This window comes from Haliotis rufescens, unplaced genomic scaffold (assembly GCF_023055435.1).
Source record: "Haliotis rufescens isolate VD_foot unplaced genomic scaffold, xgHalRufe1.0.p SCAF_1, whole genome shotgun sequence".
NCBI lineage: Eukaryota > Metazoa > Mollusca > Gastropoda > Lepetellida > Haliotidae > Haliotis > Haliotis rufescens.
In genome coordinates, this window is record NW_025963779.1 from 89,824,710 (window position 1) to 89,848,942 (window position 24,233).

Genomic DNA, 24,233 nt, shown 5'->3' on the forward strand with positions numbered 1-24,233 from the left:
CAATCACATCATCAACAACAACAATATCAATAACCATATCATCAACAACATCATCAACAACAACATCCACAACCACATCATCAACAACATCAACAATCACATCATCAACAACATTATCAACAACAACAATATCAATAACCATATCATCAACAACATCAACAATCATATCATCAACAATCATATCATCAACAAAATCAATATCAATAACCACAACATCAACAACAACATCAATACTAATAACCACATCATCACCAACAACATCAATATTAATAACCACATCATCACCAACATCAACAATGACAACATCTCAATCAACAGCAATATCATCAACAACATCAACATCGATAACCACATCATCACCAACAACATCATATAAATAATCACATCAACAACAACATCAACAATGACAACATCAAAATCAACAATCATATCATCAACAACATCAACATCGAAAACCACATCATCACCAACAACAGCATCCACAATCACATCATCAACAACATCCACAATCACATTATCAACAACAACAATATCAATAACCATATCATCAACAATATCAACAATCACATCATCACTAACAACATCAATATCAATAACCAACATCATCAACATCATCAACAACATCAACATCAATAACCACATTATCAACAACATCAATTACCACATCATCAACCACATCAATAACGACATCATCAATAACCACATCATCGTCAACAACAACACCATCAATAACCACATCATCAACAGCACTTACACAGATTTACTGAAAACTTCACACTGCTGTAGTGTACCATACACCAACGTGAGTGATTATACTATGGCCCATGTAATTAGTAAGACACATCTCAGTATGCAAGTCCTACCCCACTAGTACATAGTACATACACAGAAACACACCGAGAATCGGAGGAAGTAGCACCAGCGTTAACTGATTGAATCACAAGTAACCCATTTATTAGCGTCCCCATCACTATCACCACCATCTCCACCAGCATTGAACGACTGAACTACTGTCTTCTGTTTCTAGGCGGTGGTAACGACTCCCGACGGAAAGCCAGCACCTGGAGAGCTGATCGAAGTGTCACTGGTGGACTACCGTAACGACATACGTCTCTCCAACAACTACACCTCTGACAGTGACGGCATCATCCACTTCAGTGTGTGTGACATCATCACCGAGAAGACACAAGACTTCAGCATTGATGTAATGTCTGTTACAGTAGCATAAAGGCATATTCAGACCCTATGTAGTTGTCCTTCTGTACCAGAGTCCACGGTGGCCAACTTGCCTAAAGCACCGCAATTTGTACGTAGTTACACCCCTTATATGTGCCAGGATGTACTGATCGTGGGTTCGAATCCAAGATCTTCCCCATTATGATTCTTGATGTTTCAGGACCATAATCCTGTTCCTGGGTTTTATCTAATGTGGTACACGTCTACGACCTGCATTACGTAGGTGTAGGTTTACCTCGGTATAACGCTGACACGCCTTGACAGTGACACGCCTTGGTAGAGACACGCCATGACAGTGACACGCAATGACAGTGACATGCCTTGACAGTGGCACGCCTTGACAGTGGCACACCATGATACTGACACGCATTGACATTGACGCGCAACGACAGTGACACACCTCGACAGTGACACGCCATGATAGTGACACGCCATGACAGTGACACGCCACGACAGTGACAGGTCTTGACAGTGACACGCCTTGACAGTGGCACACCATGATATTGACACGCCTTGACAGTGACGCGCCACGACAGTGACACGCAATGACAGTGACATGCCTTGACAGTGGCACACCATGACAGTGACACGCCTTGACAGTGACACGCCTTGACAGTGACACGCCACGACAGTGACACGCCATGACAGTGGCACACCATGACAGTGGCACACCATGACAGTGGCACACCATGACAGTGACACGCCACGACAGTGACGCGCCACGACAGTGACACGCCACGACAGTGACACGCCTTGACAGTGACACGCCACGACAGTGACACGCCTTGACAGTGACACGCCTTGACAGTGACACGCCTTGACAGTGACACGCCTTGACAGTGACGCGCCACGACAGTGACACGCCTTGACAGTGGCACACCATGACAGTGACACGCCTTGATAGTGACACGCCTTGACAGTGACACGCCACGACAGTGACACGCCACGACAGTGGCACACCATGACAGTGACACGCCTTGACAGTGACACGCCATGATAGTGCCACGCCATGTCGGTGCCACGCCATGATAGTGACACGCCATGACAGTGACACGCCATGATAGAGCGAAACCACTGATCTTCCACTGTCCAGTGAGATGTCTGTTAATGTGTCTTCGTTCTTGGCCTTTCTATTTCCATAAACATTCTACCGAGATATTTCATAATACTTGATTCTGATGGGTCAATCAAATTCAATTGAGACCTACCAAATCTACAAGTGACATATATGTAAATAGACGCCAAACACAATAAGTTTGCATCCGAAATAAACTGTCAGGACTACCTTTTCTTTAAATACACTTGTCATCAAACAGTAAATTTCAGATGACAATTCACCAGGGATAAATGTACCCATTGCAACATTAACTCTATACTTGGTCTAGTCCATTAATTGCTTCCTTTTCAGGCGAAGGCAGTCCTATACGCCGACGCGTCCACTTACTACGGGCTCTCCAACACCCTGTATATGCCCCGGGCATACAAGACGGTGAAACAATGGTACTCCCCCTCGCTCAGCTACATCGCCATTCCCCGCCAGAGCCGCACCGTGTCGTGTGGCGGAGAGCTGGAAGTGACCGTCCCGTACACCACCACCCTCAACACATACACCAAGTTCTACTACCAGGCAAGTCAGGCTGGGCCCGGCATACTTCTACTGTGTGCATCATTGTTGTAATGTGACATTGTTGTGACATTATTGTGACATTGTTTTGACATTATTGTGACATTGTTTTGACATTATTGTGACATTGTTGTAATACATTATTATTGTGACATTGTAACATTGCTGTGTTGCAAGTTTATGTTGACGTTGTAGTGATGTCATTGCGGTATGGAGATATTTGACATTATTCAAAAGTCAGATCGTTAAATACCTGAGTGTAAAGTGTAAATACAGAGTGTGTGTCTCGTATACTTCCCGAGAAAGTAAACGGGATGAAAAAGGAAAGGATTAACGTGAGGTAAACCGTTTTGGGTAGAGATAAAACTACCAGACGCCAGATGCATGTAAGCCTTGTTTGACAACGGTATAAGAATCTATACCGAAACATCGCATTTAAAGTAAATAAAGAGCTTGTTATACATAAAATGTGTCTACTTTGTCGTCCGTCAACTTCTAAGTAATACCTATCAAACAATTTACATGATATGTTGTTTATCATACCTGACAACTTACCTTTACTATCTGCTCCCACATCCAGGTGATGTCCCGTGGTCGAATCCTGCATACTGGACACAAAATGCACCACTTCCTGAAGCACGACTCCACGGAGTTCCTGGAGGTTCCAATGGCATCGTGCCTCCAGAAGGTACCTGACCCGTCCCCGCCCCCAGAGATTGGGGAGGGAGATGCAGAGGAGGGCGGGGATGAAGGTGCCCAGAAAGAAGGGGAGGCTATCGAAATTGTAGACCCTCCCGCGGAGATGTCGGCGGGAGTAATGCAGCAGGGTGGACTGTACCAGTCTCTGGGGGTGCGGAGGAAACGGGCACCTGTTATCGGTGAGTTGGAACAGATGAGGGATGGGGAGGAAGAGGAGGGGGAACAGATGAAGCATGACAACAAAACTCGTGAGGGAAATTACACGTTTGAGGAGGGTGGTGGCAAGCATGTACACGGAGCTGACAATCAGGGGAATTACACCGCAAACGACACTAGCTCCCAGCATGAGAGGGATGACACGCATGTGGAGAGTGATGATGGTGCTGCTGCACATGAAGAGGCTGGTGGTGATGTCGTGCATGATGAGGGTGTTGGCGGTGATGTGCACGAAGAGGGTGGTGGTACCCTGCATGAAGAGGCGGGTGGCGGTACCCTGCATGAAAATGCTGGTGGCGGGTCCGTGCATGATGAAGATGCTGGCGGTAAAGTGCATGACGAGGGTGGTGGTGATGCTGTTCATGATAAGGGTGGTGGCGGTGCCTTAGGGAATTACACATTAGAAGAGTCAGATCCTGTGCATGAGGCAAATAACACGCATGAAGTACATAGTAGGAGAGAGGATGGAAATAACACGCATGAAGTACACAGTAGGAGAGAGGATGGAAATAGCACGCATGGAGAGGATGAAATCACACTGACTGACACCAACGATACATCTGAGCATACTAGTGATGCCAGGGAGAAGATGTTACCATATAATGAGGGAAATCGAACTCAAGAAGAGGGAAATTATACGCTTGAATCGGGGAAACAAACACATGAAGAAGGGGACCACACGCGTGATGATGATGTTACTAGGAGTGACCGTTTAACCAACGATGGAAAAGTAACTGTTCAACCTGTGAGAGGCGCGCTAAATAAAGCGGTTGATAAACAGGCTAATGTCAGTCAAGGGTTGGGAGGGGAAATACAAAATGACCAATCGGAGGGAAACGAAAACGATACAGATGTGCAAGATATTGACAAGTCCGGTACAGATAATCTAACGACACATAGTGACCCCTCTGACCACGCCCTATCTGATGTGAGAACCGTGGGTGTAGGAGGCAACGGTTCGCGGGGAGGTGATGGGGGTGATATGGGAAATACTCTTTCGGAGATGGGAAATGAGACCTCAAAAGAGGGACAAATGAATTCTAAGGATAATTGCAGTAACGGGGATGCAGATGATTTAGGAAATGATGATTATGGTTACGATGAATATGATGAATATGACGATGATGATGATGATGATTATGATGAATACGATGAATACGATGAGGATGATAGAGGTAGAAACCAGATATCTGAGGATATATACGGAGAAGAGCCTATCCAAGCGGCTATTTTCAGACCTTTTGGTTTGAGGAGAAAGCGGGCGTCTGGTATAGGTGAGTGTAGGTAGCTAGCTGTAAGTTGCAGGTCAGACAACCATCGACAAACAAGATGGAAACTATGACAATGAAAAGTCCACCTCTTTGACCGCCCATGTAACTACATACCCAACTGCCTCGCTATCAGACAAACTTTTAGCCAAATGATCAAAAATGTTTAGTACATGACAAAGATAGGGAAAATCTTTATGCCTTGACCCGCGGGGCTTTTGTTACAAAACGTGGTGACCATAGATACAGTTACACATATATCTTTAGAGGTTCAGGACAATTTGTCAAAAATGAAAGCAAATGCCATCTGAAGTTTGCTGAAAAAAACAGTACGTGAAATGCTGGACTTCCTCATTGATAACATCTATGTAAAGGTTTGGGGAAAGATATTTAGTCAAGAAGTAGGCATCCCCACTGACACCAAGTGTGCTCCCCTTCCCGTTGAGCTTTTGAATCAGAATTTCTGCTAGGATTGGCAAAGTCAATAGAAGATAATCTGGCCAAGAAGTTTAACGTCAGCTTCAGGTATATCGATAATCTGATATCGTTCCTTTCACTTTTTACCCACCTGAGCTAGAAAAAAAGGAGACCAGTGAGACCGCCTCATCTGTTCCATATGTAGATCTATGCATAAAGATTCAGAGTGACAAAACACTCTCCACAAGACTGTAGTACAAAAGGGATGACTTCAACTTTCCATTAGTCAACTTTCCCTTTATGTCGAACAATTTTCCTGCAGCTCCAGCCTTTGGTGTTTACATTTCACAACTTTGGAGGTGCAATTGAGCATGCTCTTTCTACCAAGATTTTAAAGTTGTTTGATCAAGGTTACAACATTGAAAACCTCAGTAAAGCTTTCAAAAAGTTTTTTGGTAGACATGAGTGGAGGACATTTCCAAATTTGATGCATCAGTGACAAAAGTGATGTCCGAAGCATTCCTTATTTGACTTGTACCGTATGTCCCCGTATTTTTTCAGGTGAACAATTGACTTGCCTTTGCATGTGTTTGTGACCGAAGTCACATTACTGTTTGACAGTGGTTCACAGAGACATACTCATGATATAGTCAGAATCGTACAATCGACTCATGAATATGGAAAGGGTTTTGTCCTTTTGATATTTACAAACACATGATGACTGTCCTGACGCCGAATACTCTCCCAAAATCTATATCTTTCTTTGTTTGTCAAGTTGAACTTTTATTTTATTTCAGCTATCATGTAATTGGTACAGTAGGAATATAATAGGCATGCTGGGTGCTTTCCCGTTAGTCTGCAATCTTGAACCAATCCGATTAAACACACAAAACGTAAATTCATCTGCTAAATATAGCAAGTCAATCACAAACCTTTTCCAAATTGACGATGATGGCATTCCAAGGACACACACAAAGCTATTATATATATGTCACTACATTCAGGGTTAGAGAGCAAATTCAAAATACTTGTAATGGCTGCTTCCACACTGATGGCAGCGATGATACCGGGAGGGCAACGAAGGTGTCACGTGCTGGGAAGGAGCGTGTAGCACAGGGCCATGTAACTAATTATAATAAACAAACTCGCAAAAAAACTCGCAGGCGAGGCCAAGTTTTTTAATTAGTAGTAGTAGGGCTGGGATGGGTAACTCGGGTACCCGGGTAGGGTGGGTATAGAGTAGGACCCGGGTACCCACAGGACTACCTGGTCTCGTGGTTAGTCATGTGATGTATTCTCTGATGAATAAACTTATCTGGACCTCTACGGTTACTACAAGTCACTAACGGGTAATAAGGGGGCGGGTACCCGGGTAGGGTAGGGTAATAGGGGGGCGGGTAGTAAATTTGGACTCGTCCCAACCCTAATTAGTAGTAGTAACATGGTCATGTGCTTGTAGATACATGTAGAAAGGGAGGTAACTCCCATCAGTACGATTACTTCATGTTCATTTTATATTTCACCATACATACCCTAAAATATTTTGCAATAATCCGATCCTACCCCAGTCCCCACCCAACACACACTTGTAAACCTCTTAACAAAAAGACGTAACTCTGTATTAAACGTTGCTATGTAACAGTTTGGGAATATTTCATTGACATGCAGACAGTGATGCCATATCGTGTTGACTGTGTTCTGACGAAACTGTTTCTGTTTCAGCTGCGGAGATGGCTGGTAATGACCTGTCTGACGAGATGGAAGGTGGTGAGGGTGGCGAGGAACCACCCGCCGGACCAACCGGACCCCCTCCGCCCCCTCCCCCCTCACGACACGTGTCCCACTTCACCCTCCGGGTACCGGTGACGGAGGAGATGTCCCCAGAGGCTAGTCTGCTAATCTACTACGTCCGGGACGACGGGGAGACCGTGGCCGACAGCATCAACTTCGACGTAGAAGCGTGCTTTAAGAACAAGGTGAGGTCACGTGTTTGAAAGGCATTTAGAAGTGATACACACAAGGAAGAGAATGTATGGATGTCATCTTCTTTATTATGAGGGACACAACGTTTCGAAGTTTATACTTACACCTTCATCAGGTGAATGAATGCCCTGAGCCAGAGAGCATACATATTGAAGGTAAGGACAACAAAAGTAATAAGAATAAAAAAAATGGAAACTTAACAAGGGAAGCCAACAGATAATTGGCGCCGATAGGTGATTAGCAATAGACAATGGAAGCTAACACTTTACAGTAATTAGCGCTGATAGTTATGGACAACTGGAAGCAAGGACTAAATTAAAAATGGAACAATGGGCAAACGGGAGGCCGGGGGTAATTAGCACTGACAGGTAAAAGCATAGAAATAGCAAAGGGCAAATGGACGCCAGCTCGATAATTGGCACCGACAAAGATCAAAGCAATAAGTCCAGAAGGTGGGTTTGTGTGGAAGCTTGTTTCACTGAATATACGAACCGTATTTCAGTTTGAATGCAGAGTTTGCGGTAATGCTTGCAACCTGATAGAGTAGAATATCCCTACCCCAAAACTCTTCACTTGATAATGTCAACAACAAAAAGAGGGACAACATCAACACCAATTTGCAATCCTAGCTATCAATCCCCCCCCCCCCCCCCCCCCCCCCCCCAGACAGGCCACTATCTTTGGCGTTAATTTGGCGTTAATACCTTAACGGAAGTTGGTTGTCTGTCGATGTCTGCGGTCCAGACGCCAGAAAGGTCTTCATTCTTGATCACACCCCAGCGTGTGTTGAACGTAAGGTTCTCTCATATCCCCTTCCTATTGATGTTTCGGGGATGTTGGACCCCCTGGGGATTCATTCGTAGAAATTGCGTTAAGTACAATCGACTGGTTTACAGAATCGACTGAAATGTAGATTGTGTGGTCTTGAAATGAATGTGTGTCCACTATACCTCGACGGCGGGCGTCGTTACTTATGCTATCAACCATTGGTTTAGACGGTTAAGACCCGATTACACATTAATCTATAGTCAGACCAATTTATCTCAAATGTACCGATATCTCGACCGCCTCTCTATACAAATACATATACATTTAAATACCTATCTCGAAAGTCAGATAAAGAATACACAGCGCTATCACGAACATTGGACTTATCTTTGACTTTACTATCGAATTTTGTACTTATACATTAAAATGTACAGTGCAATTAGAACCAGTTGTTAAATTGTTATTGGTCATTGCCTGCGAAAAAATCTTTTTTTTTATCATGGCATACACGTGTTGTGTGATTTTTCTCGTGTATGCAATCGTATCGCTAGGGATCTGTCACGTGATCTGTTTGGCTGGCCATGGCTCCCTATCTCAACTGTCGTGACATCTTGACTGACTGACTGAGTATGGTTTTACGCCGCTTTTAGCAGTATTCCAACAATATCACGGCGGGGGACACCAGAATTGGGCTTCACACATTGTACCCATGTCGGGAATCGAACCAGGGTCTTCGGCGTGACGAGCAAACGCTTTAACCACTAGGCTACCCGACCGCCCCCATGACATGTTGAAGTTACAACACGATCCGGCTAGGTTCGAGATACAGGGTTTTGTAGTTGAAATAGTGGCATAACACAGCATTCACTCACTCACTCGCTCACTCACTCACCCATATATCTGGGAAATCATGCAGTGGTGTATTTTGTGTCCTAGACCCAACATGGCTGCGATATTTATGTCCTATCGGCTCAAACCTTGACTCAGGGGCGTATATGTTCTCATTGCAGGTGAAATTTGATTTCCTGGAGAAGAAAGTCATACCAGGAAGGGAGGCAACTCTTCGGCTACAAGCAGAACCGGGATCACTCTGCTCGATAGGAATGATTGACAAAAGTATTAATATTCTTGGAGGAGACCACCAGTTGACACCTGAAAAGGTAATCAATCAATCGATCGATCGATCAATCAATCAATCAATCAATCAATCAATCAATCAATCAATCAATCAATCGATCAATCGATCAATCGATCAAACAATCAATCGATCAAACAATCAATCGATCAAACAATCAATCGATCAAACAATCAATCAAACTATGATCTTCCTCCATGACCATGTCATTCCGGGACACGCCTTCCTGCATGTAATGGAGAGGAATGTGTGGTGACGAATGTACATACTGTCTGAACTTGATATAGTATCAGAAAATTAGAAGTACAATTTTCATAATTATTTGTTCATGTATATCAATATTTATATATATTTTTAATCATTGCTGTTCCTATGTAAAACATAAGTTTAGCAGCATAATATTTATTTGGTTGTACAAAAATGTGATACATTCGGAGCCTATGTGGCACGTAAACCCAAATCTCATTGGCAGGAAATACATGTATATGGCAATGTTTACCGAGGGTTACGTATGTGAGGGAGTTTATAGTGCTAGCCCACCGAGATACCACGCTGCAGTTTAACAATAACACACCACTCAGACACAGTTTACTCACTCCGAGCCGACCAGTCCTTGTTTATATATATTTGTCTTCTTCAGATGTTCGATATACTAAAGAAATACGGCAATGGCGGGGAACAGTACCATTACTATAAGCGTGACAAAGAATACTGTGAGCGAAAGGTGAACGGTAAGTACACTGCATGGAACGAGAAAGTGGTACACTTGTTAACGATCTGTCACTGCACAGCACAAGTTGCTGCTCTTTGTACATTGGGTTCTACAATGTGTGTGACAGTGTTCTACAATGTGTGTGACAGCTTCCTACAATGTGTGTGACAGTGACCTACAATGTGTGTGACAGTGTTCTACAATGTGTGTGACAGTGTTCTACAATGTGTGTGACAGCTTCCTACAACGTATGTGACAGTGTTCTACAATGTGTGTGACAGTGTTTTACAATGTGTGCGACAGTGTTTTACAATGCGTGTGACAGTGTTCTACAATGTGTGTGACAGCTTCCTACAATGTATGTGACAGTGTCCTACAATGTGTGTGACAGTGTTCTACAATGTGTGTGACAGTGTTTTACAATGTGTGTGACAGTGTTTTACAATGTGTGTGACAGTGTTTTACAATGTGCGTGACAGCTTCCTACAATGTATGTGACAGTGTCCTACAATGTGTGTGACAGTGGCCTACAATGTGTGTGACAGTGGCCTACAATGTGTGTGACAGTGTTCTACAATGTGTGTGACAGTGTTTTACAATGTGTGTGACAGTGTTCTACAATGTGTGTGACAGTGTTTTACAATGTGTGTGACAGTGTTCTACAATGTGTGTGACAGCTTCCTACAATGTATGTGACAGTGTCCTACAATGTGTGTGACAGTGGCCTACAATGTGTGTGACAGTGGCCTACAGTGTGTGTGACAGTGTTCTACAATGTGTATGACAGTGTTCTACAATGTGTGTGACAGTGGCCTACAGTGTGTGTGACAGTGTTCTACAATGTGTATGACAGTGTTCTACAATGTGTGTGACAGTGTTTTACAATGTGTGCGACAGTGTTTTACAATGCGTGTGACAGTGTTCTACAATGTGTGTGACAGCTTCCTACAATGTATGTGACAGTGTCCTACAATGTGTGTGACAGTGTTCTACAATGTGTGTGACAGTGTTTTACAATGTGTGTGACAGTGTTTTACAATGTGTGTGACAGTGTTTTACAATGTGCGTGACAGCTTCCTACAATGTATGTGACAGTGTCCTACAATGTGTGTGACAGTGGCCTACAATGTGTGTGACAGTGGCCTACAATGTGTGTGACAGTGTTCTACAATGTGTGTGACAGTGTTTTACAATGTGTGTGACAGTGTTCTACAATGTGTGTGACAGTGTTTTACAATGTGTGTGACAGTGTTCTACAATGTGTGTGACAGCTTCCTACAATGTATGTGACAGTGTCCTACAATGTGTGTGACAGTGGCCTACAATGTGTGTGACAGTGGCCTACAGTGTGTGTGACAGTGTTCTACAATGTGTATGACAGTGTTCTACAATGTGTGTGACAGTGGCCTACAGTGTGTGTGACAGTGTTCTACAATGTGTATGACAGTGTTCTACAATGTGTGTGACAGTGTTTTACAATGTGTGTGACAGTGTTCTACAATGTGTGTGACAGTGTTCTAGGGGCGCCCTGTACATGTGATTGTACAATGTGTATGACAATTTTCTACAGATGAGGAACGCACCCCGGAGCACGAAATGTATGGGGAATGGTGGCACTACTCATCACGATACGTTGACGCCGTCGAAGCTTTCAGGGTGAGCATTGCACACAGATTTCGGTCCTTTCTCACCAAGACGACGATTGACTTGTTAATGGAATGTGACAAGTGATTTGCCTTAAGGCTATGTTCCAGTAAGTTGAAGTAAGAATGGTCACTTCTAATTGGATTCCGTTTTCATGCCACATTACGACACTTCAAAACCTCAAATCTTGTCAGCTGAGAGAAGTTTGTTATATTTTGCTTCATCAACGGATTACCATCTTGTGCTCACCAAAATGCGATTATCGCTGATGCGTTTATTTACTTGGTGACTTGACTGGATTGTAGATATTGGATTGTTACTGAATTGCAAGATAGGTTTCAGAAAACAAAGGAAACCATATGTGGCAGGAAACAGTATCTGCTGCTCTGCTTGTGTCTGTCAATCATCCATTGTCGTCAACTGAGAAATCTTGGTCCTGTTCCAAACAGTGATCTTAGCTATACGATTGTCGTAATTCTGTATTAAAATATGGAAGTAGAGCTATGATGGTATAGGCTGTAAGACTGCTTTGTGAAACGAACCCTTGTAATTTAAACAAAGAGGCGATGGTAGCCTAGTTGCTTAATCTTTCGCTCGTCACGCCAAAAGTCCGAGTTCGGTTTCTCATATGGGTACAATGTGTGAAGACCATTTCTTGTGAAGCCCGTTTCTTGTGTCCCCCGCCGCGATATTGCTGGAATATTTCTAAAAGCGGCGTAAAACATACTCACTCACTGACTATTTCAGCAAATGGGGATGGCAGTTGCGACGAATATGTTGCTGGAGACGCGGCCCTGTTCTAAGGAGTATGCTGTGTTGTACGAGGGTAAGGACTGTCACTGACACTCACACACTCACTGAGTAGAGTTTTAGAGATAGTTTGTGAGACGTAATTGACAATATTTAAACTCATAAATATAGCCTTAGCATGGAAGTAACAAAAAGAAATGTGAATATAAGGAAGCGCTATTACTGTCACTCTGTATGTTTAGTGATGGGTGGTACGTTGTTCAGTGTAACCTCAAACATAAATAAAGGATGCATACATCTACCAGGGTAAAACAAATCTATCCGGTCCATCTATGGATTGGTGACTTGAGGTCTATCTAAAGATGGATAGCTTGAGGCCTGTCTAAAGATTGATGGCTTGAGGTCATCTTGGCATGGGTGACTTGAGGCCTGTCTAAAGATGGATAGCATGAAGTCATCTTGGGATGGATGGCTTGATGTCTGTCTAAAGATGGATGGCTTTGGGTCTGTCTAAAGATGGGTGACTTGAGGCCTGTCTAAAGATGGATGGCATGAAGTCATCTTGGGATGGATGGCTTGATGTCTGTCTAAAGATGGATGGCTTGGGGTCTGTCTAAAGATGGATGGCTTGAGGTCTGTCTAAAGATGGATGGCTTGGTGTCTGTCTAAAGATGGATGGCTTGAGGTCTGTCTAAAGATGGATGGCTTGAGGTCTGTCTAAAGATGGATAGCTTGAGGCCTGTCTAAAGATGGATGGCTTGAGGTCTGTCTAAAGATGGATTGCTTGAGGTCTGTCTAAAGATGGATAGCTTGAGGCCTGTCTAAAGATTGATGGCTTGAGATCATCTTGGCATGGGTGACTTGAGGCCTGTCTAAAGATGGATGGCATGAGGTCATCTTGGCATGGGTGACTTGAGGTCTGTCTAAAGATGGATGACTTGAGGTCATCTAGATATGGGTGACTTGACCCCCTAATCTGTACCTACCACGTCATAACCATTCCTCATTGTGTTCTGTGTTTGCAGAAGGCGGGCTGCCCGGCCCTGGGGGAGGACAGAGGGTGCTGCCACTCGGTATTCCCCTCAGCGCAGCACAAAAAAAGAAACCTTCCGGCTCTGTTCTCCGAAGCTATTTCCCCGAAACCTGGCTTTGGGAGCTGGAACAAGTGGGGTAGGTTGTTACATGGTGTCTCTTACTGAAGATTAGAGTGAGTGATTTGGGTTAAAAGCCACCTTGAACAGTATTTCAGTTAGATCACGGCGTGGCAGCTTTGTATGGGTTGAAAGCCCGAATAAACATAACAAGGGAGAATCAGAGTTTCGAACCTATGATTTTAGGTTTCTAAAACGACAGGGGCACCCGTGCCCTCATGAATATTGGACTTAAATCCATTCTTATTCTTCACCTTTGCTTTGACGTTATGAATTTAATGAAGCTTGTCTATTCAGGTTCACAATTCCCACTTTGATGGCTACTGCTTAAAGCAAAGTGTTAAAGTGGTACTTACTTGTAACTATTTGTCAGGTCTGTATACAGCTCCAATCCTTTTATGATCAACGTGAGCTTCACAGAACTTCATTGCAAGACTTCATCAATTTTATTGTGATGAAGTTGTAGTTCCCGTGCGTATATTGCAGTGACACAGGAGAGTTGGAACTGAGGAAGACTACCCCTCACACGATCACCCGCTGGGTCGGAAATACCATCTGCACCAGCCAGTCAGCGGGAGTTGGGGTGGCTCCAATGACGTCATTGACAACCTTCCAGCCATTCTTCTTGAGTATACATCTCCCGTACGCTGCAGTCAGAGGGGAGAGGCTTCCACTCCATGTTACTATCTTCAACTACCTTGAGAAATGTCTGTATGTAAGTATTGTGGTAGCTGACTACATTGAGAAATGTCTGTATGTAAGTATTGTGGTAGCTGATTACCTTGAGAAATGTCTGTATGTAAGTATTATGGAGGCTGGCTACCTAGAGAAATGTCTGTATGAAAGTATTGTGGAGGCTGGCTACATTGAGAAATGTCTGTATGAAAGTATTATGGAGGCTGGCTACCTAGAGAAATGTCTGTATGAAAGTATTGTGGAGGCTGGCTACCTAGAGAAATGTCTGTATGTAAGTATTATGGAGGCTGGCTACCTAGAGAAATGTCTGTATGTAAGTATTGTGGAGGCTGGCTACCTAGAGAAATGTCTGTATGTAAGTATTGTGGAGGCTGACTACCTAGAGAAATGTCGGTATGTAAGTATTATGGAAGCTGACTACATTGAGAAATGTCTGTATGTAAGTATTGTGGAGGCTGACTACATTGAGAAATGTCTGTATGTAAGTATTGTGGTAGCTGACTACCTAGAGAAATGCCTGTATGTAAGTATTGTGGAGGCTGACTACCTAGAGAAATGTCTGTATGTAAGTATTGTGGAAGCTGACTACATTGAGAAATGTCTGTATGTAAGTATTATGGAGGCAGACTACCTAGAGAAATGTCTGTATGTAAGTATTGTGGAGGCTGGCTACCTAGAGAAATGCCTGTATGTAAGTATTGTGGAGGCTGACTACCTAGAGAAATGTCTGTATGTAAGTATTGTGGAAGCTGACTACATTGAGAAATGTCTGTATGTAAGTATTATGGAGGCAGACTACCTAGAGAAATGTCTGTATGTAAGTATTGTGGAGGTTGACTACCTTGAGAAATGTCTGTATGTAAGTATTATGGAGGCTGGCTACCTAGAGAAATGTCTGTATGTAAATATTGCGGAGACCACCTGGGGTAGTCGATATATGACGGTGACATGCAAGCAGTCTTTTTTTAGTTATTTTGTATTTTAAAATATGAGTTCAAGAGTCACTGTGTGATCGTATAGGGACACCTTTAGTGCAGGTGATTCATGTTAAAAATGTTGTATTTTGTGAATAATGGAAACACTGAAGACGTACTGTATCAAGGAGAAATGGCAGAGAGTCTTGGGTAGGAATAACATTATACGTTTTACACTCTCTTACCCAGGCTGTCTCAACAGACTGACAATATCTTGACCTTGGAGTCAGGGTGGGGTGGTCGGTTGTGAGCGGGTGCTGGCATTCTAGTGGGGGTAAGGGTGGGCATGGATGGATATTTGTTCGATACAGAATATGTTAACGATCACCGCTTCAAGAGCCAGCGAACTTAGTTAAGAACACCCAGGATGTTCAACGAATATTTTGTTAGTGTAATACTCCAAATTGATGCGTGGCGTTGTCAGTGTCCCGTCATGTTACAGATGCAGGTGAACGTGGAGACGGGCGACGACATCACTCTGACAGTACGGGACCACCTCAAGCTTCCATTCTGTCTCTGTGGGGGCAAGAGTAAGACACAGAGCTACTACATCTCCGCGAAAGAAGTTGGAAAACTCCCAATTGTTGCCAGGGTGAGTGTACTGGTAACCTGGTAACAATATATTAGAGTTAAATATACGCGAAATATGCGCAATAATTTTAATGTGAACCTTAAAGTTTAACAAATGTTCCACAATGACATTAATGTTCACATATTGTTCGTGAAGAAATTCGAATGTGAAGTGCCTGTATACGTGCACTAGAGTGTGTTGATTTGAAAAATTGGATGTTTTAGGCGGAAATAGTCCCCGGGACATGCGACAACAACATAGAACCTGACACGGAATACATAGGCCTTTCTGATGCTGTCAAGAGAGAGTTGTTTGTTAAGGCAAGTCTCTATAGTTGACCATACTGAGTATGAATACTGAAAAAAACATATCAAGTCAAGTTAATTAGGGCCTGTAAATTAAACATTAGTGAACATAAAATGTAATTTAAATAAACTATTTTATTCTTGCCTTCGATGAACACGATATCTGCTTCTTTCGCAGGTTGAGGGGGTGACACAAGAATATACCAAGAGTCTCTACATCTGTCCGAAAGGTAACAGTTTTTACTGTCTTACATCTTTCCCAGACATAGATCAGGAAGAATATTTTGAAGTACAGTAAACTACGGTTATAACGAACACGCTTATAACGAACTGACGGATATAACGAACTTACTTTTTTGTCCCGACTGTTTGCTGTAGTTATGCTGTATATATACTTATAACGAACTACGGTTATAACGAACTAAAATTAGTAGTCCCTTTGAGTTCGTTATAACCGTACTTTACTGTAATCTAACATTTCCCATGATATGTGTTCTCTATAGTTTATACTCAAATAACTAAATTCTTTAGTCACTGCTGCATCAAGGTATCAGAACCCGTATATCATGGACACGTTTGTGCTTGTAGATTCTGACGTAACGAGGGAAGAGGTGGAACTGCCCTTGCCTGATGACATTGTGAGGGACTCCGCTAGAGGCCATGTATCTGTCATTGGTAGGTGTGCCATGTCACAGACGAAGACGACTTGTTTGATCAGCACACTTTTAGTGAGAGTATGGTTTAATGCCCTTGTAGCAATGTTTCAGCAATATCATGGCGGGGGACACCAAACGTGCACCTTTACATAGAGTAGGCACGAGTGTGAGCTAGGGCTGACTTGATTGTAACTCCGGTTTGAACAGTACGCAAGTTACGGAATGTCGTCTCAGTGAGGTACGACAAACTAGAGTTCTCTTTAACTGTGGTGGGACTCACGCGTCCTATCGAGCTGACTGACCTGAATCAATCTTGGGGCGAATCTTGGAACGGAAACCTCAGTCAGAGGATATGCAGTCGTGTGCAGACGGGTTCTCTCAGCATTATGACTTTTCATTACCTCTGAGATTTGTATATCGTGTGGTTCAGTTTTATATTAATGAGAAGAAGACTCCGGACTTCTCCCTACTGGTTAACAGGAGTCCTTGGACTTCTGGTCCTGTCAGTACACGACTTGAGTAATAAACGACTGGTGGTCGTTGTTTATCGTACAATTAAACACTGCAGGGAAAATAAACCATAACGGCGGTGTTTCATTATACCATAAAGAACGACCACGAGTCTTTCATTTCTTATATGAGATTTTGTATGTCTCTTAATGTTAATAGAATGTACAAGCTTCAAAGATATTTACCCGTATTTAAATCATGATGACTCCCTGAATACAGTCCTACCTCGGCAGTCGTAACAAGGGGGTTACGTTTGGTATTTCCCAGACAATTTTCACGTCCATTTTATGTACCTTTTCTCCCAAAATTGACTTTGCAAACCTCTCCCACTTTTGGATGCGATCATTCGGCCATTGCGGTCATCTGCGATGCCCAGCTGCTTCTGTGGGGAACATCTTACTAGACACTTCCCTCTACGCCGTCATCAAGTTGCGAGCGCATGTTCGAATCTCCGGAAATGACGTCATGATAGAACACGCTTCATTCTTCATTGTTCTTTGCGATTTTTCGCGTAGCTTTCTTACATACCGCCATAAACGATTGGGATATATTTGCACGTTAGCGGGAAGGACCTATTTATACAAAACTAAAGCATTTCGTTATAGAGATGGTGTTGTTTACGTGATATGACTAAATAGGTCTCCCACCAAACTAATATCTAAACAACCAGGCAAAAGACAGTATGTTCTTGAAAATTAGGTTTAACCCCAAAAATGCAAATGCTATCTAAACTAGGTTGAAAACGGTAGCTGGAACACAGCACACTTAAGGTAAAAACACAACTGTATCAAATACATCACCATGGAATAACCATTTCTTGTTTGTTTCGTTTTTAGCCAATATCAAACATGGGTGTGACCTTTCTTTTGCCCGGTAGTTTACTTGTCGGAGAGAGAATCCCTTTTGTCATGGAATCTAGATCGTTCATAACGAATTCCTCAAAGATTGAATAGTATTAAGTAGGCTTATCAAATAGTTATGAATTATGGCGTTGAATGGCATTGCAGGTGACATCATGGGACCAGCGCTGAGTAACCTTGACAACCTGGTCCAACTTCCGACCGGATGTGGCGAACAGACGATGATCAGCTTCTCCCCCAACATCTACGTCCTCAAGTATCTGACCTTCACCTCCCAGCTGACTGACGAGATGAAACTTCTCTGTGAGAGATACATGGAAATCGGTGAGAACTGTTTTCTGTAGAGGTGAAACGATACAGGGAGGTCACGATATGATACAAAGGTCATGATACGTATCGCGATATGCATATTTACGTCAAATCGCGTGGAAATGTCTTGACTATGAATATTTCAGAGCAGGTTGAAACGTAAAAGCTAGCTGTAGACACATGTTCGTTGCAGCTCGCTTTAGTAGTGAACTTTATTACAACACAATTTGCGAGTGTTGACTGAGTGTATCGTGAGTTCGCTTGAACGCCGTTGTTAAACAGTATTTGAGTATATGTGGTGTGTTAGTGTGATGGAAATCCCAGAGTGATGCAGGCGTTAGACGTTAACCATTTTGGTGCAACCCATGAGTTCGAGTGTTCGAGTCTGGTGCTGACAGACCAAGGACCCTGGCCTGGCATCGGGTACAGGACATCGGGAACACAGTACAAGAGGATCCTGTCAGCAAAGGGGCACAACTCTTTACAGCACCGGATCACCCCTGACTCATTGTGATATAGCCACAAGATTGCTCACCTGGATAATATTAAACCCCTGTCCTTAGCGATTCATTACTGTTACCATTCTTGATTAGCCTCCTGGGAATGCCGTCCAAATTGTAAGCTTGGTGCACCACGAATGGGCTATCCACGTTATGCTGAATGGTAGTTCTCTGTGAGATAGAATTGTGAAACAGAAGCATGCACTTTGGTCAGTGATGAATTTTACTGACATAACCTGAAGATAGTAGAGATAGAGTAGATGGTTCTCAGGTTACCCTGAACTGAACGATTCCACATCAGCAACAGCAGATACATCACTTACATCAGCTTACATGTAACAAACGGTCATTTTGCAACAGGCTACACCAGAGAACTGAACTACAGGCACGACGATGGCTCCTTCAGTGCATTTGGGAAGAGCGACGCCTCAGGCAGCACATGGCTCACGGCCTTCGTCGTTAAGTCGTTCGCCCAGGCCCAGCGCTTCATTTACATCGACCAAACCAACCTGGCCACCAGTGTGTCCTTCCTCAAGTCCACCCGGATGGAGAACGGGTGTTTCCGGGAGGTGGGGAAAGTCTTCAGCTCCTACATGATGGGCGGGCTGGGGAAGGTGGACGGCGAGGATGATACTGCCCTCACAGCCTTCGTCGTTGTGGCGTTGTTGGAGGCCCGCGTGCCCCGTGATGTGAGTAGTATCTCTCTTACACTTTGTCATTACTATACAGTGAGTGAGTGAGTATGGTTTTACGCCGCTTTTAGCAATATTCCAGCAATATCACGGCGGGGGACACCCCAAATGGGCTTCACACATTTTACCCATGTCGGGAATCGAACCCGGGTCTTCGGCGTGACGAGCGAACGCTTTAACCACTAGGCTACCCGACCGCCCCCATAACCATACAGACTAGGAAGAGAATTTATTGATGTCAACTTCTTTATTATAAGGAACACAACGCAATTTCAAAATCAATTGGTTGTAAAATGAAACAGTTTTTCTCTCTATTTATTAAGTTTTTCAAAAGAAGTACCAGATATGTTAATAATAGTGCATTAATCTGCATTATAGTGGAGCCATTTCGTGACAGATATAAGGTCAATTGTGCACTTTGTGATAAATCCAATATGGCCGCCATGGAGAATGAAATTCTAGTATATCGCATGTGAGTGTCATCGTCAGGTCAATGTAACTTGAGCCATATGCTGAACGTGATGTGCCTGTGCAGGACCCTGTGTTGATGGCCGCCCTCAGGTGCCTGTCGCTGCAGCCCCGGGACGAGATGGACACCTACACTCTGACCCTCACTGCCTACGCCCAGACTCTGAATGATCCCACCAGCCAGGCATCGGACGCAGTTATGACGGAACTCGACGCAAGGGTCATCTCTAACGGTAGGTCGAACCGTCACACAGAGCGATCTTAGCCCTAAGATGATGGTAACACCCATACTTTAACATAGGCTTACGGTAGTCGTCGCGCTGAGATCACTTTGTGGAATGGGGCCCAGTATTCCACTGTGGTACAGTAAACTACGGTTATAACGAACTCAAAGGGACTACTATTTTTAGTTCGTTATAACCGTAGTTCGTTATAAGCAAATATATAGCATAACTACAGCAAATAGTCGGGACTAAAAAGTTAGTTCGTTATATCCGTCAGTTCGTTATAAGCGTGTTCGTTATAACCGTAGTTTACTGTATTTACAATACACTCGGCAGTGATAGAGATGCTGTACAGCAAGGAAACGGACTCGTTAAAAGTAACATAATTTCCCTAAATATGAAACCCAGACTGGAATAGTGACTCTCCACGGCGTTGTTTAAGGCGACACACTTGGATCAGATGATTGGTGATTGGGTGCTCATTCTATCAATCACTGTTTCTCTGGGTCAAATTCCATTATTTACCTTAAACCTGTAGCTCTGATATTGCTGAATGCGGTTTAAACATGTCGACACTCACCTTTGAGAATATTTCAAACATTACGTTGGTAGTTTGCCTTATGGGATGATTCTGTTAATACAGTAATTACACATTTTGGTACAAACGTTTTCCCTCAGTTTCTATTCTCTGGAGGATACAATATATATCTGATACAGGAGAGCTGGGCTACTGGGGACGAGGTGGCTCCATGCCAGATGCTGTCAACACGTGGCACTACAGAACAGCACCGTCAGCAGAAATCGAGATGACGTCATATGGCCTGATGGCAACGTTGTTGTACTACCAGGACGGGGGCTTAGCTAAAGGGCAACCGATGATTATGTGGCTGTCGCAGCAGAGAAACTCCCTTGGAGGATTCGCATCTACACAGGTAGGCATTGCATCTACACGGGTAGGTTTCACATCTACACAGTTAGGTTTCACATCTACACAGGTAGGTTTCACATCTACACAGGTAGGCGTCACATCTACACAGGTAGGGTTCACATCTACACAGGTAGGTTTCACATCTACACAAGTATGCATTGCATCCACACAGGTTTCTCATCTGCACAGATAGGTTTCACATCTACACAGGTAGGTTTAACATCTACACAGGTAGGTTTAACATCTACACAGGTAGGCTTCACATCTACACAGGTATGCATTGCATCCACACAGGTAGGTTTAACATCTACACAGGTAGGTTTAACATCTACACAGGTAGGCTTCACATCTACACAGGTATGCAGTGCATCTACACAGGTAGGTTTAACATCTACACAGGTAGGTTTAACATCTACACAGGTATGCAGTGCATCTATACAGGTAGGTTTCACATCTACACAGGTAGGTTTCACATCTACACAGGTATGCATTGGATCTACACAGGTATGCATTGGATCTACACAGGTAGGTTTCACATCTTCACATGTAGGTTTCACATCTACACAGGTATGCATTGGATCTACACAGGTAGGTTTCACATCTACACAGGTAGGTTTCACATCTACACAGGTATGCATTGCATCTACACAGGTAGGTTTCACATCTACACAGGTAGGTAGGTTTCACATCTACACAGGTAGGCATTGCATCTACGCAGGTATGCATTGCATCTACACAGGTATGCATTGGATCTACGCAGGTATGCATTGGATCTACTCAGGTAGGTTTCACATCTGCAGACTGTGCAGTATAATGTGGGGGTTATCAGAGTGCCGCAATGCTAAACGGTAGCTAATGGACACTGTACCTCACGGAGTCTGATGGGAAGGTTAGGCCAGTGGTTGTTACGAGACGGCTTGTAAGGAAAGGCTTATAAATTTCATAAGAACTGAGATTTCCCATCGATACAATGATCAAAGACCCACTAGTCGGGCATGTTGACAAGATAACTGAATTCACAAAAAATCGTGTGCATGCCCTGTATGAACTACTTTTAACCATCGAAGTGAAAAGATATAACTAATACCTCCAGTTTCAAGGTAATCAGTTTTGACCTGGTTTGAGGAGTCTGTTTGAAACAGAGTCTGTGAACTCTGAACTATGGACATGGCTCCAGGAGTTATTTGTACAATTCGTCTTAGCTTCTTACAGGTTCAAAACAATTAAAACGAACTGGATACTATTTAATTACCTTCATATGAGCAATTTTTCGTTACAGGATACCGTCCTTGGCCTTCAGGCTATGGCCGAGTTCGCCAGCAAGACGTTCACTGGCAACGCCACTGACCTTAGCGTGACCTTCACCGGCAACAAGATGAGCCAGACATATGACATCACCACGGGGGTGAACACACTGCTGCTCCAGAGGGCTCCCATCATGCATCTGCCCAACACACTCTCAGTCTCAACTAACGGTACAGGGTGTGCCTTGATACAGGTCAGGCTCACTGTCGGAGGCTTTGTTCTGTAAACTCTATTAGTTATGCTTCCTCGGTTTTGTTTATTCTTGACGTTATCAGATTAAGACCAAACCACACTGTTACAGTCAGAGAAAGATGGTAGACCATACACGATCCTAAACTAATTATGTAGAGTTATAATGGAGCCCGGTTCAGCAACTTAATGTGATAAGTTTTAACCTCTGGTATTGTCTGGGAAAGAATGGTGAGGTGAAATTGGGTTTAACGTCGCGTCCAAGATTATTGCACTTAAATAGCGACGTGTATGCAGGAGTGTGTGGCTGCTTGTACTGGTCCGGACTGATGCACATTTTATAGTGCTCACCCACTGAGATGCCATGCCACAGCAAATCATGAATACCCCACTCAAACACAGTGTACTGACTCTGAACCGACAAGTCCTTGTGTTCGCCCCTTAATGGGTAACAACAAGTACCATCTTTTAACGTCTATTGGTATGACGCGGCCAGGGGATCGAACCCCGGACCTTCCGCTCTCCGGGCGGACGCTATTCCACTAGACCACGGAGGCGGTCCGTTTCGGAAAGAAAGGCAATTGGGCAGCACAAGTACACAGAAACATTAAAAAAACATCAACATGTAAATATAGTTAATTTGTCCTTTTGGTTTTGTTTCTAGGCTAATGTACAGTTTAACAAACTGCCCGAGAATCTGGGGATCAACAAACCTCTATTTAACCTCACTGTCGCCGTCAGAAGGTCAAGGACAAAGAGAAGTGATTGTGCCAGACGATCAATCAGGATATGTGTCAGGTATGGCCTATGTAGTGTATCACTAGCACTGGTACTCCTTGAGTTAGTCACATACTTTGATCATAGGATTCACAGTGCTGTACTAATGCTACATGATTTCATGCCTTTCATCCAGCCGTCAGCCGTTTGAGATGGACGTCTGAAGTCCGAATTCAAAATTGTGATGTGACCAAAGAGGCAGTGGGGATAAAAGAGACAAATTAGGAATGTAATGTTTATTAATGTGAACAAAGACAATGTAAATGGCAACATACGCTTTCAGACAACAATGGTACGCCAAGACAGCCAACTCGAGACTGAGGATGGTCCTATCAGAAACTGCATTTGGATTGTATCCATTATCAGTGCCTCATGGGCAACACAAACCATTTTGCATGTTTTGTATAACGACAGATGCTAAATATTAAATTGTTGCTTTACGTCGCGTTAAGCAATTAATATTCCAGCTTTCTGCGTCTGCCAAAAGTCGGGCCAGGCAACCAGTGGTTGATATTATGATCACGGTCGGTGGACGATAACACGTTCCAGTCGGGAACATGGCCACCCGATCCAATTTTGGCATGTCGCGGGTCCCCACGGGGTGTCAGTAGAGAACGTATCCTGAACTGTGCATCCACTGTGGTCTCATAATGGCTCAAGTTTTAT

At 43.6% G+C, this 24,233-nt stretch overlaps 1 protein-coding gene across 3 annotated transcripts in view; it reads left to right on the plus strand.

Annotated features, from left to right (window-relative positions):
• Positions 1 to 24,233, plus strand: part of LOC124134186 (alpha-2-macroglobulin-like) — an 82,099-nt gene that overhangs the window by 50,842 nt on the left and 7,024 nt on the right. For 2 of the 3 annotated variants that reach the window (XM_046498898.2, XM_046498897.2), the window contains exons 11-30: positions 1,028 to 1,204; positions 2,645 to 2,863; positions 3,441 to 3,738; positions 7,183 to 7,436; positions 9,222 to 9,371; positions 9,987 to 10,077; positions 11,629 to 11,714; positions 12,450 to 12,528; positions 13,478 to 13,622; positions 14,090 to 14,318; positions 15,716 to 15,865; positions 16,069 to 16,164; positions 16,328 to 16,379; positions 16,738 to 16,824; positions 18,323 to 18,499; positions 19,345 to 19,673; positions 20,212 to 20,377; positions 21,086 to 21,300; positions 22,576 to 22,794; positions 23,455 to 23,588. In XM_046498898.2, coding sequence (XP_046354854.2) covers positions 1,028 to 1,204; positions 2,645 to 2,863; positions 3,441 to 3,738; positions 7,183 to 7,436; positions 9,222 to 9,371; positions 9,987 to 10,077; positions 11,629 to 11,714; positions 12,450 to 12,528; positions 13,478 to 13,622; positions 14,090 to 14,318; positions 15,716 to 15,865; positions 16,069 to 16,164; positions 16,328 to 16,379; positions 16,738 to 16,824; positions 18,323 to 18,499; positions 19,345 to 19,673; positions 20,212 to 20,377; positions 21,086 to 21,300; positions 22,576 to 22,794; positions 23,455 to 23,588 — 3,353 coding nt within the window. The other variant, XM_046498899.2, reaches the window with a different exon arrangement.